At 37.7% G+C, this 15,091-nt stretch overlaps 1 protein-coding gene across 2 annotated transcripts in view; it reads right to left on the bottom strand.

Moving 5' to 3' along the window:
• The window catches only part of LOC118805986, a 37,918-nt gene that overhangs the window by 16,784 nt on the left and 6,043 nt on the right, over positions 1–15,091 (bottom strand). For both annotated transcript variants that reach the window (XM_036567214.1, XM_036567215.1), the window contains 5 exons: positions 14,010–14,081; positions 12,292–12,387; positions 10,880–10,972; positions 4,913–5,008; positions 1,347–1,448 (listed from right to left, as the gene is read on the bottom strand). In XM_036567214.1, coding sequence (XP_036423107.1) covers positions 1,347–1,448; positions 4,913–5,008; positions 10,880–10,972; positions 12,292–12,387; positions 14,010–14,081 — 459 coding nt within the window. The remainder of the gene's footprint in view (positions 1–1,346; positions 1,449–4,912; positions 5,009–10,879; positions 10,973–12,291; positions 12,388–14,009; positions 14,082–15,091) is intronic.

Raw genomic sequence — 15,091 nt, 5'->3', positions numbered from 1 at the left:
TGTTGCTACATAAAATTCTACAGTTCAACTATACATGAAACTTTTGTTTGTTTGGCAGATTTTAACACTGAAGTGAACCAACATAATTACGAAACACAGAGCTACATTTTGTGAGCTGTAAAGTTGGCTAAATTTTTGCATAAGTGATTTATTTCTCCAATATTTTTTGAATGAAGATTGAAAAATGTTAATATGCGATAATAGTTTTATTATTTGTAGATAAGATAATCAAGAGAGCTGAGGGAATGTCTACAAACGAAATAATCAATGATCATTGAAGTCTAAGCACAACACATTAACAAGAAGCCTTATGAGACAATATAGGCCTTTTAGCAAATAGAACACAAATGATGGTCAGTCAGAGTTATGTGAATGGCCTCTGTATGTAATTACAGATAATGAGGGGCCTCAAAAGATTTCCCCCTGATTGATGTGCTGACTTTGGTATATTAACAAAAAACATTAAAATTCACAAGGTAAACACAAAATATTATGTTTTTGTACTGTTTTCAATTTAATTTTGGGGTAAATAGAATGGACGAATGGAAAATTGTATTCTTGCCATAGTACAAAAAATATGCCACAGAAACCTCTACCTCTTCTACAAAAGACTAGATTACAAGTTTCTATTCATTTCATTAAGTTTACTTATTTTGGCTGTTTGTTCTGACAGCCAGGCAGTTACAGCCAGGCTCATAAACATTTAGATGTCAACAAGATATTATTTTAGCTGTTTACCACATAATATTGTGCTGAAATTAAATAATAAATATGTATTAAATATCCAGACTTTCAGCTTTAATTTAAAGGTATCCAAATATTTATGGACCTGACTGTATCTTGCAAAGTGGTGAACCATGACTTCTTGAGGCCAACATCAAAACTTAGTCAGAAAAAAAAACAAACAAGAAAATAGTACCAAGCATTGATGAAGTACAAAGATCAGACAGAAAGCTGAGTAAACGTACATTCCTGTGCAAAAGTCTGAGACCAACATAGATGCCTGAGTAAGGAGCAAGTGGAGCATGTGCACCCCCACGTACATTCTTGCTTATTGTATTATATTCAGGAGTTATTGAATTCGGTAAACCCATGTTTGAGACAAAGTTTGTGGTTTAAGAGTAACCTTAAAGAGCACTGAAGTAATAGTATACTTATAGTATTCTTTATAGTATTCTTTTTCTTCTTACTTTTATTATTATTATTATTATTATTATTAATAATAATAATAATAATAGTAGTAGTAGTAGTAGTAGTACTAGTAATATAGCCTCAAAAATTGTTACACAACAACTTCTTTACAAGTATAGAAACTCTAGACTAGAGCTCTACAAAACTGCTCTTACCTTTCAGTTTTCCATCTCCTCTCATGACCAAATACCATGAAAGGATAATAGGGTATGTTGGAGACAGCTCTACTGATTTCTTGAAAATAATCTGCAAGTAACCTGAAAAGAAAACATCAGATTATGGAATACAAAACAAAGAAGGAGAACATCCATATCAGATACACTGGTGAGAAATTAATTTAACATTTGCTTTATTACTCATAGCACTCTTAAAATTCTTGCACACTCTGGACTGGTCTGTTCATAGCACTAAGACTGGCGATTTCTATTGCTATTATTACCTTAACAACCCAAAAACGTTTGATAAATTAAGGGTAAATCCTTGACTGGGAATAGTTTTAGTATTTATTTTCTGCCACTTTTACTGCTGAATTTATATAACGGTGATCATTGGCTTAGGTAAACGTTTAACTTGTTGTTAACTTCTTGCTAATTTGACAAATTATTATGCAAATACATAAAACACAGATGTTAATGAACCATAAAAGGCATTAGAAACTAATCTTTAAAAATACATTATTTACTTTTTGTTGTTTAGCAGCCCAATAAACACACTTTGGCCACCTATGTTTCAAGTATGTCTTTTCCTTGATGTATATGCTCAACTTTTGTGTAATTCAATGTTCTTTTGTCCTATTTTAACAGTCTGAATAGAAACAGTAAAGACACTTCCAAACGTGGTTGGGCAAAACTAATTGTTATAAAAACAAAGCACACAGCTGGCTGAGTGACAAACTCAAATGCAACTAGGCCCCTGACTTCCTAACTGCTACCTTTCATGTCATGTTAATTGTGTCAATGATTGCTTTGACTTGCATTTCAATGGGTTCAGCCTTAGACAGTAAATTTTGCAAGCTAACATCAGGCTGTTTTCATACATACATACATACATCATCTAAACCGCTTATCCTTCTGGGTCGCGGTGGGGTGCTGGAGCCTATCCCAGCTGTCATTGGGCGGAAGGCAGGATACACCCTGGACAGGTCGCCAGTCCATCGCAGGGCAGACAGACACACATACACATGCACACACACACTCACACCTAGGAGCAATTTTAGCATGTCCAGTTGGCCTGACTGCATGTCTTTGGACTATGGGAGGAAACCGGAGTACCTGGAGGAAACCCACGCAGACATGGGGAGAACAGGCAAACTCCACACAGAAATGACCCTGGTCGCCCAGCCGGGAATCGAACCCAGGCCATTCTTGTGGGATTCCAGTTCATTTCAGTCCGCATTAGAGTTTTTTTTTTCTGACATTCTATCTTTTTCAACGAATTCAGTCACTAATGCTTTTCCAAAATAAATTCAGGGATCCATATGCCAAATGCATATGTTTACTATTATTTTACTGATGCTCTGCCATTATTAATCGGAACTTGTGCTGCATGGACGATATGGGCGTTTTAAAGAGTAAAATGTTAAAACAGGCAGATTATGCAGTGCTGAGAAAAAGCATTACTCTGGTGAATTCTCTCACTTGGTGCAGTGAACTGAAGCAGTGATCCCTGTTAGAAAAAACAACATAGACCAGCAGGGCTGCTCACCAGCAAAACCAGCATATGTTGTATGGTACGCTGGTCAACCAGAATGACTATGCTGGGTAGAATCCCTCTCGCATGAACTTGGCTTTACTGTTTCAGAACTGTCTGGCCTCCAAGCTGAAATTTTGATTGGCTCGGCTGCCCAGTTTGACTCTTTATCGGTTTGTGTCTATGGCTGTTTTCTCACGTAGTTTGTTTGGTAAAGTGAAAACCAGAATTTGGGTTTTTGGTTACATATTTTTGCAACAGATTATATAATTATATACCAGGTAGTAGGCAGGCTGATTTGTATAGACATACAATTTACTTGAATGTAGGCTGCCATGTGATCTACAAATAATCTATCATTTTTAATAATAGATTATGCATCACTGCATCACTTTTTAATGATAATTAATGATAACCGCATCACTTTTTCAGCCATCAATATATGACACATGGCATATGTTGATAGCAGCTGTCTGTAGCTGTCCAGGGGTGTGTTTAATACCTGGCTATTGAGCTACAGCCACGAGTCTTTTTTCTGTAGCCACAGGTCTCTTTTTCAATAGTTTATTATAGCTTCAAACCAAGGTAGGTTATGATTTTCTGACAAGGCTTACACAGTTACTTAGTTAGTTCCCAGTTTATTATTATAATTTAGTACCTATAGTTTATTACAGTACAACAGTTACCATGGTCAAAATACATGAAGCTGTAATTGTCTCTGTTTTTTATTTTATGGATAAAAACATTGGACATTTTAATGATATTTTGACCACCAAACTAGAAATGTTCCCAGTTTTCATTTCAGAAATCTGGTCACCATAAATGTGAGTGTAGGGACTTGGATCGTACACATTGAAACCCTTCAATAGGGTTCTATAGGCTGTGCTTCCACAGGCTTCCACTAACACATTCATGTGGATTATACTATCTAGCAGATTCAGCACAAGTTAAATAAACAAACCGCACTAGAAGGCAGTGAAATAGTAGTAGTAGTAGAGTAGTTCTGATGAAATTTTAGGGGGGGCTGTGCTTCCCATGTAGTCTTAAAGCAACCATCTGTGGTGTCCGGTCACTCCTAACAGAACTTACTATCCATGTTTCTTTGTTGAGCTGAACAGTTGCCCCTCTTGTCTGGTTTGATGCTGATGTAAAATCAACCTTAATCAGGTGCTCCCTCTTTTCCCTCCTGACATGCTTGACTACAGTGAAGCCACCTGCATGAGCCATTAACCCTTCTGCTGTTCCAGAAAGCCTCACCTTCATGTGCCATCCTGATAGGACTGATCCCTGCACAGACTCTAACTGGAATCATTCAGTACTAGACACTGTTTACCTGCCTCATACTACTGAGTTCCTTACCTATTCATATTTATAGCATTAACCATGGATTTCCATCGGTTACTCTGAATAATTCTGTGTGATTAATAATTTAGTCTAATGATTGTCTAAAGGCTGAATTTTTTTCATGTCGACCCCACTTCCTGAACATGCCAATATCTCATAATAAATAACATTATGAGATATTGGTTTGTTCAGGAAGTGGGGTTGACATGTTTATTTTAGGGTATTTGTTCTACAGCATTTATTTGCTGGGTAATTCTGTAAAAGACTCTTATTGTGACGGTGGGGCTAGCTCGCAAGCTGTGTTTATGCTTGTAGAACAGGAAGAACACTGAAAAAGTGCAGATGTGAGTCCAGAGCTCAGGCTTAGAGCAAACTGTTAGCCAAACTCTCTTTGCACATGGTGTAGCTGTGGTCAGTTACAGCTCATTAATAAAGCACAAAGACTTCTGTCTAGGCAGTGTCTTCTTTCATAGCAGGGGACACTACAATATTAATTAATCTATTCTTCATTCTTCATTCTTGTTGTTTTGTTGCGTTATTGTTTTACTATCCTGTGTTGACCAAAGGAGGACGGGCTTGTCTTTTAAACCTGTGAAACTGCTTTGTGACAACAACCAATGTGTAAAGAGCTACGAAATAAATTTGAACTGAACTGAATTTGATGATATTATATTTGAGAAATGCTTACCAAAAAACTTCTGTGATCAAGTTCGATTCAATTAATGCCTGGACGATTCCAAGCATTTCTTGCATTGTTTCTTCAAACATTTTACCTTCAAATACACTGTGAAAAGAAAACACTGTTGTTCTTGTTATTAACCTAAATACAGATGTATAAATTGCAAGAGAAATTTATTTCTGCAATACGCCAGAAATCTCTATACTCATTATTTGGTATCAGCACATCCACATCATTAAAACAGGAGTAGAAATTATACAAGAGAACAATTTTCATACACAGTTTTAACCGGCAACTGACCATGACGAAAGCGTCACTGAGCGAACACCGTGGAGAGAGAGTGTTCAAAATGATAGTGTCTCCATCATTTTACTATGGTACACTGTGGTATACTATGGCATATCTTACCAGGGGTGCATTTTTCAAAAGCTTCGTTGAACAACTACGCTGTAAAAAAAAAGGCTCCTCAGATCAACCTGAAAAAAATACTTCATGTGATAACAAGCAACTGAACTGGTTATATTCAATCCAAAAAATTACATTGATTGAAAGAAACATTCATTCAAAGTATTTATTTAGTCTGAATAAAAGTAATAAAAAAAGAGAGATCTGAGAGGCCAAAGCTAGCCCACCAGAACACCACGCTCCTCCGATTCACGTGTCAAACAGGTTTGCCCCGCTCAGCGAAACACCCGCTGAGGAGCCTGTTAAAAGTGCTCTGGTTATAGGAGACTCAATCGTTCGACACGTGAAATTAGCTACTCCTTTAGGGGCGCCAGCAGTAACAGTTAGCTGTTTACCGGGAGCCAGAGCGCCAGACATTAGCGGCAACCTTAGACTGTTAGCTAATAAGAGATATTCGAGGATAGTCATCCATGTAGGGGCCAATGATATTCGTCTGCGGCAGTCTGAGGTAACTAAGGGTAACATTAGAGAGGTGATTAAACTGGCCCAGACGATGTCCGATGCCGTAATCTGCTCTGGTCCCATCCCAATGTGGCGCGGCGCTGAAGCCTACAGCAGACTCTCAGCGTTAAACTGCTGGATGTCCAAGTGGTGTTCGGAAAATAAAGTGGGCTTTATAGATAATTGGTTACATTTCGAGGGCAAGCCTGGTCTTATAGGTAGGGATGGTGTCCACCCCACGCGGGAGGGTGCTGCCTTACTTTCTTGCAGCATAGCACATAGCCTTTTAGTTAGTCGGCAGAGTAGTGTAAACAGCTGCTGACAATCCAGAGCCGGGACCAGGCCGCAGACAGACAGGCTAAACCGACCGTCTGCGAACCGCCTTGCGGCGTCACCTAGGATCCACTATATTGAGACTGTGTCTTTGCCCCGAATTAAATCAAAATCTAAATGTAGAAAAACTCAATCAGCCCACCTCAATAACCTAATCAACATTAAATCATATTTAGATGATAGCAGCAACACCTCAGTTCTAAAATTTGGGTTATTCAATATAAGATCACTAAACTCAAAAGCAGTCATCGTAAATGAAATAATAAGTGATCATAAATTTGACGTTTTCTGTCTCACTGAAATATGGGTTAGACAGGATGAATATTCAGCACTAAATGAAGCCACCCCTATAGGCTATAATTATGTACACAGCCCAAAATTATCAGGCAAGGAGGTGGATTATGTGTAATCTACCAGAATACCCTAGATATCAGACAGAAACAGTGTGACACTTTCACTTCTTTTGAGGTTCTTTCCATCAACATTACAAATCCGGCCACAAAAAAGAACGCATTTTCATTATTTAACATTTACAGACCACCAGGGCCCTACACAGAATTTTTAAAAGAATTTAGTGATTTCACTGCAAACCTAGCTGTGTGCAATGATAAAGTAATAATTGTAGGAGATTTTAATATCCATTTTGAGAAGGCAGATGACCCACTAAAAAAAGGCATTTACTTCAATCCGCAAAATGTAACAGGGCCTACACACTACTGTAGTCACACTTTAGATCTAGTTCTGACACTTGGACTTGACATAGACAGGCTTAATATCCTACCACAAACCTCAGTAATCTCTGACCATTACTTAATTTCTTATGAGCTACGTCTTAGCCATAATATATGTACGTCCCCTCACTATTCTACAAAGCGCTCAATAAAACCATTTACCGCCCTACAATTCATAGAAAACCTCCCAGAACTAACAACCCAGGTCTCCACTCCATCAGACCCAATGGAGCTAGATGCACTAACCGACTATTTAGAAAATACCTTTCGATCTACTTTAGAAAATGTGGCGCCACTTAAAATCAAAAGGATAAGACAGAAAAAGCTCGCCCCATGGTACGATGATAAAACCCGTACCTTAAAACAAACAGTACGGAAACTAGAGCGGAAATGGCGATCAACCAAGCTAGAAGTGTTCCACTTTGCCTGGAAGGAAAGCCTTATAGAGTATAGAAATGCTCTCACTAAAGCTCGCTCAGCATATCTGGCCTCGCTGATCGAGACTAATAAATATAATCCTAGAGGACTGTTTAGTGTGATTTCCAGAATTACAAAAAATCAGGCAGGCACTGAACCACAAATTCCGGCGACTCTCACCAGTGATGTTTTTATGGACTTTTTTAATAATAAAATTGAAAATATTAGACAACAAACTCAACCCACAGTATTAAATCCAACTTGGCTGTCATCTGATGTGGCTGATATAAAACATAACGTAGTTGCAGAGGAAAGGCTGGAAACTTTCTACCCACTACCACAGTTAGAACTAGAGAAGATTATCTACTCTGCAAATTGTACAACCTGCACACTTGATGCAACCCCCTCAAAATTACTCAAAGAAGTGCTACCAGTTATCATTAATCCTCTTTTAACTATAGTAAACTCGTCCCTTAGCCTGGGCCATGTACCCAGAGCTTTTAAACTAGCAGTTATTAAGCCTCTGATCAAGAAACCAAACCTTGACGCTAGCGTATTGTCTAATTACAGGCCTATTTCTAACCTACCATTTATATCTAAGATCTTAGAAAAAGCTGTAGCCCAACAACTTAGTTCATATCTAGATAAGAACCACATATATGAAAAATCCCAATCTGGATTCAGGCCACATCACAGCACTGAGACAGCTCTAGTTAAGATAACAAATGATCTTCTTCTTGCCTCTGATCAAGGCTACGTATCCCTGTTGGTACTACTTGACCTCAGCGCAGCTTTCGATACGATAGACCACGATATTCTCCTAGAAAGGTTAGAAAACATGGTTGGAATCACAGGGACAGCCCTATCGTGGTTCAAATCCTACTTAACGGAACGTTATCAGTTCGTAAAGGTAAATGATTCATCTTCCAGTTATTCACAAGTAAGATTTGGAATTCCGCAAGGCTCTATTTTAGGACCATTATTATTTACATTATACATGTTACCGTTAGGCACAGTTATAAGTAGCCATGGCATTAACTTTCACTGTTACGCAGACGATATGCAATTATACATATCAGCCAAGCCTGATGACAAATACAGGTTAAAGAAAATAGAGGACTGTGTAAAAGATGTGAAAGGCTGGATGTTACGTAACTTCCTCCTTCTAAACAGCAACAAAACAGAGGTTCTTCTTCTGGGTCCAAAAGTGGCAAGAAATAAATTACCAGATTTAATTTTAAATCTTGCTGACTTTCCAGTTATACCTGGTTCAGCAGCAAAAAACCTTGGCATCATAATTGATCCAGATTTCTCATTTGATCAACACATAGGCAGTATCACTAGGACAGCTTTTTTACATCTTCGCAACATTGCCAAAATAAGAAATGCCTTATCGCTGCACGATGCAGAAACATTAGTACATGCCTTTATTACTTCAAGGCTAGACTATTGTAACGCACTACTGTCAGAATGCACCAGCAGGAATTTAAGTAAACTTCAACTAGTTCAAAATGCTGCAGCCAGGGTTCTCACTAAAACCAGAAAATTTGATCATATCAGTCCAGTTCTATCATCACTTCATTGGCTGCCTGTTAAATTCCGTATCGATTACAAAATTCCTTTATTGACGTATAAAGCCCTACGTGGGCTCGCTCCTGAGTACCTGCAAGACCTTATTTCCCATTATGAGCCACCACGATTACTCAGATCACAGAGTGCTGGCTTTTTAACAGTTCCCAAAATTCAGAAGGTTTCATCTGGGGGAAGAGCCTTTTCTTATAAAGCCCCCAAACTCTGGAATGATCTTCCAGAAAATGTTCGGGACTCAGACTCAGTCGCAATCTTCAAATCTAGGCTGAAAACTCACTTGTTTAGTTTAGCTTTTGGTAGTTAATGTTCCCCCTTAGATAAAGGCAGCAGATCCAGGGGTCCATGGACGCAGGGAATTATAGTAAACTGAGACGCTGGTGCTGTTGTCCCGCCGCTCGCACGCGATCACTCAGGTTTGTGGACGGTGGAGTGGAGGGATGCCAGATTGTTTCAGGGTGCTCCCGTGTCTGTGTGCCCTTTTGGTTCTCTCCTTTTAGTTAAGCTGTTATAGTCAGATTTACCGGAGTCATTAGCCACACTCTGGAAATGTTCACATTCTCTGTTTTACATACACTCAAACAAAATAAAACTAATTCCATCTCCCTTCCTTTTTCCGACTAAACGACTGCCCACCTGCCGGACGGACACTGATGGATGATTGTCTGTGGAGCTCTCCTGCTATCCGCTTCAGACCAGTTGCCCACGCCCCAGTCGCCGCCACTTGCCCAGCTACCGCCACTTGACTTGGACTAGCTGCACACTCCCACTCTACACTGAAGTTTTCATGGACTCCTAACTACTACTACTACTACTACTACTATTAATATTAGTAGTATAATAATTTTGTAGGTAGTTTGACCAGAGGAGGATGGGTCCCCCCATGTGAGCCTTGGTTCCTCCCAAGGTTTCTTCCTCAGCTCTGAGGGAGTTTTTCCTTGCCACTGTCGCCCCTGGCTTGCTCACTTTACATTTCATGTTAAAACTTTGTCTTTAATGGATTTCTGTGAAGCTGCTTTGTGACAACATCAGTTGTAAAAAGCGCTATACAAATAAATTTGATTTGATTTGATTTGATTGGTTAATTTACTTGTTACCACATGAAGTAATTTTTTTAGGTTGATCTGAGGAGCCATTTTTTACAGTGTAATTGTTCAATGACGCTTTCGGAAAATGCACCCCTGATAAGATGTGCTGCAGCAATAGCCATTCAGATCAACTGCTCTCATTCCTCAGATAAGCATGAGTACTGGCAGCAGTACTACTACTACTACTACTACTAATAATAATAATAGTAATAATAATAATATGATTCAATAACAGTTCAACTGGTTATTCTGACATACTTTATTTTACCATAAACAGTAAAAACCATTGAAGTAAATTCAAATGTCTGTAAACTAAAGGTGATCATTTGTTTTTTTAAATGCACATTCTATTTCTGTAAAACAGCAGCAGTGTTAAAATACAATATATGTATGCTTTATTTCCATGCATTTAAACAAAAAAAAACTGGTTTTGCCATTAAATTGTACAGTACTTTAACAGTGAAAATACTTTATGTATAGGAAATGTATGATTCCTTTAATAAAATGTTAGAGTGTAGATATTTCACATCAATAGTTCTGTGTTCTCATCTTATTCCACCAATCCTAATTCCCTAAATAGCCCAGGAAATATTTTGGCTGCTTTGGGGCTCCATTAACTTAAATCAGGCATGCCAAACTGGTGACCTTCTAGTCTAAAGTGCTGTGGAGATCAGCGTTTACCCTCATCTAATGCTGCAAATTCAGATCATGAATGCATTTCTTACTAGCTGATGAGCTGAATCAGGTGTGTTTAACAAGGCAGTGTGCTGAAGTCTGCAGTGTTTTGGCCCGCAAGGACTGGAGCCTGACACATGCGACTTAAATGCAGGTCAGTAGTATTGATAATAGATTTAAGCCTACTATCCGTTTGCTCCTTCTCAAATGGAAGTTAATTATAGTACATTTAGACTTACTTGTGTGCCTGCATGACTTTCCGCATAAACTCATGTGATTCTGTGTATTCCAGAAAGCTATCCCAGTAAAAAATACACACTCTGGCAGCAGCACTATAAAAAAAAGAAATGTTAGAGTCAATTATCTCTATGTCTAAAACATTTTAAAACACATGCATACAACATCTTAAATGAATTTTTGTTTTCTCTCTTTACCTCTATACCTTTTATGGGGAATCTTTTTTTTTTTTTATTTTTGCATATTTCACTGTGATGTAAACAAATTCATTCAGAGTGGTATGATATCAAATGGTGCATTGTAGGAAATTTAGCAGATTGGATTTCTTTTGTAATGGGGGAGATGGGAACCAGGAATCACAATGTCTTCCTCTGAGTTTTCATATGTCATTTTGATTAAGATAAAATAGTGGTAAGTTTTTAAAAAAGTTTTCCTTAGGTACTATTTTGCCTTAGAACACCTGGCAAGCACCTCTTCTCTGAAAGTGTTAAAAAATGCATTATTTAGGCCAAAACCTCATTTCAAAACTATCATAAAACAATGTCGCAGACACCAGAAAGTATATTCAAAACCATTTTAGATAATAACATTCTGTTTGGGAGTTTTAGAGGCGTTAAATGTTTTGGGTTTGTAGTTCCTACCACCAGCATTGTGAACAATTCTGATTCAGTAAATGTACTTAATTAAGAAATCATGAACTAATCAACTATTTTAGAGTTATTCATTATTCAGAGTGACTGAAATTGATAGGAGAATTTTTAATTATGTCATACATTTTATAGATTTACCCAATACATGCAACAATGTAATATACAAAGCAAAAAATGTTACTTGAATACATGTTCAGATAGTTTCCATTCCTAACCTACAGCCAGACTATGTGAATGTACACCACCATTAGCTAACATATCACTGCAAATTCCCTAGGGACACTAACAGTTAGTATTTTTGTACACAGATAAACAAAGAATACTTATAAATCAAATAATAACATTGCTATGTAAGCAAATGTGACTGACAAGTGTCAATGTATTACGTTTTTATTATTAAATATTTTATTGTTAGCCTTTGTTTATCTGACTAGCCCACTACAGTAATGTTAGTTTCTGCTAGCAAATCTGTTATGATAGCATCTAGCCAGCTATGGTGTACATTTACAGTGTATAGTTAGCCAGCTTAAATACTGACATTTGAATTTTGTAACATATTTCCTTACTATGTATATGACAGTTTTACACCGCCTGCTTTCCCATAATGCTAAATATCAGCAATGACAGAAAACCTCTTACATGGCCAACATTAAAGGGGAAGTCCAAGAATTAATGTGTAGTTTCCATAACCTACGTTGTGTTCAGTTTACTGATTGTATAAATTCACTTGTCAAGTGAAGATGATCATCACAAACACTACTTACCTTACTGATACAAGTAATTCATCTTTCTCTTTCTGCTTCTCCAGATCCACAAATTCAGTGACCTTCTCTCTGATTGCATCCACAGCAGACTGTAGTCTTGAAAACATGAAAAATATTTAATATAATATATTACAGCACATGAGGAGCCTTCCCCATGACATTAGAGTAACCTTCCTTAACTTCATTCCCTGGTCATTTATTGCCCTTCTTGTCCTCTAGAGCACTTCACAGACAAGCTGGACATCTTCTGAGTTTCTTTCAAGCTCATTGTCATCACCTTTCAAAAGATAATCTACAATTATTCTGTCTACTACTACCACTGCTGTCACTGTTCGACCTCAGAGAGCAAGCAACATTCATATGGTGATGACTTCTTGTGTGGTCATATAAGGGTAGGGGTTAGGTCTGAACTGCCATTAAAGTGGGTAGGCATCATCTTAGGAAAAGATTTAGCTGGAGGTAAAGTTGTCCCTGTTTTAGTGGTTCAAGTACGTTTACTGGTTTAACTAAGTAAGGCAGATTAATTTTTTCTGACATTTTCCCTGCTCGTATAGTAACAAGGCCCCAAACCCAGGCTAAACGTGCAGCTGATGTTTTATATCTCTCTGACACATTTTTATTCATTGTTTTAGCACCATCCATAGTCCAGCCCCTCATTTCTATACATATTTTCTATACAAAGTCAAAGCATAAAGCATCATTTATATAACTATGTACATATTGTACACACACACACACACACTTTCTAAGCCGCTTATCCTTCTGGGACGCAGGGGGGAGCTGGAGCCTATCCCAGCGGTCATTGGGCATCCAATTGGCCTGACTGCATGTCTTATGACTGTGGGTGGAAACCCACACAGACACAGGAAAAACTGCCGCACAGAAAGGACCCTGGTTGCCCAGCCCAGAATCAAACCCAGGACTTTCTTGCTGTGAGGCGACAGCGCTACCCACTGCGCCATCAGGCCTCTATATTGTAAACAGAGTAAATAATTAGGTGGCGGCAGTTACTGAGAAGCTCTATTTACCAAAATCAACTGTCAGCAGTTCTGCTTTTCTAGAACTTCTCCTAGCCAAGAACATTGGCCCTGCATAGCGGTTGTTCAAGTCTAGCCTGGGGCACATGATCCCTACTACGTAACATTGACATAATCATGCCAACAACATGTCAGGGAAGACATTTATTTTCCACTAGTGTCCCAACAAGCTTCACATTTTGCTACTACCCACTGTCTTGGGATGTAATATCTCCACAAGACTTTTCCTAAAGTAGTTACACTGAGTTCCACTTTTCCACTTCCACACACTCTAGTACTCTTACAGAATACTAATGAACACTAATTCTGAACAAAATCTTGAAAAAAAGTCTTGTAATATCTGTGCATTGTGTGTCTTTATGTTAAGGTATCAGCACAAACTCCTTTTTCTGGCAGTGTCTTAGCTCAAGGATAGCTAAGGAGTATTAGCAGTGGAATGCGTTTTGTAAGTAGAAATCAAATACATTTGTAAGATGCTCTGGATAACAGCACCTGCTAAATGTCGTAAATGTAAAGGTGAAATGTATGTCATAAAATATCATAAATCTAGATGCTACTGCACACCTCTTTTATTAGGGGAGTAAAAGATGATGGTTTAATTGTAAAACAATGTTAAAAACATTATTTGCATCAATCAGTAGCATTAAATCATGGTATTCAGAAAATAAATAGTGGTCTTACCTTTCCTGTAATTTTTTAAAATTCATTTTTTTAAGTTGTAAAATCACGTCTCCAGTTTTAAGAATATTGGTTCTGTTGGATAAAAGTAAGAAATATTAATGTATCAAATTACACCTACAATCTGTTTTATAATTGCAATCAAGTCACATAAGCAGAAAAGTACATTATATTTATTATTTTATCAGACAAACTTTTTAGTATTTGTAGTAGTTGTTCTTGGACTATGCTCTTGCCAAACTTATTTCTGGTCTCTACGTCCCACTACCATTAAAATAAAAATATTTTCTTTAATTTGATCATCATTAATGTACACTGGTTCAAATTCTAGTGTGTTTAAAACACGTATCGTAACTGGGGGTTATTTCCACTGCGTAATGAATGGAGTGATCATTCAATTTTGACTGGCAGATACATGATTCGTAGATGTCAAAATAACACTCCAATATAAAACATTACAAAGGACTGCTCTAAATGTGATACAAAGTTTAAGGTTTAAGCACTTAGTTGTGAAAGATAACATGCATAATTTCTCATAATAGTTAACTATCCATCATTATCTGTTTTTGGCATATGGCCAAGTCTTTGACAGCATCATAAGGTATGTGTTATAATATTTAGCATAACGTATATGCTAACTAAATTATCATTAAGGATTTTTAAGATGTTATATATTCACCAAGCACTTTATTAGAAACATTATACAAATACTGGGTAAGGCCTCTCTTTGCTCTCAAAACAGACTCACTTCTCTGTGGCATGGATTGCATGTTGGAAACTTTCCTTTGAGATTTTGGTCCATGCTGACATGATTACATCATGCACATCCTACTGATTTTTTAGGTGCGCTTTCCTGCTGCGAATCTCCCATTCTACCGCATCGCAAAGGTGTTCCACTGGATTTAGATCCCGTGACTGGGAAGGCCACTGAGGAACACTGAACTCATTGTCATGTTAATGAAACCAGTTTGACATGACTTTTGCTTTGTGTCATGGTGCATTATCAAGCCAGAAGTAGCCATTAGAAGATAGTAAACTGTGGCCATGAAGGAATGCACAGCAATACTCAAATAGGCTGTAGCATT

This window comes from Colossoma macropomum, unplaced genomic scaffold, assembly GCF_904425465.1.
Source record: "Colossoma macropomum unplaced genomic scaffold, Colossoma_macropomum, whole genome shotgun sequence".
NCBI classification, from domain to species: domain Eukaryota; kingdom Metazoa; phylum Chordata; class Actinopteri; order Characiformes; family Serrasalmidae; genus Colossoma; species Colossoma macropomum.
This window is presented reverse-complemented; position numbering and strand designations above follow the sequence as displayed.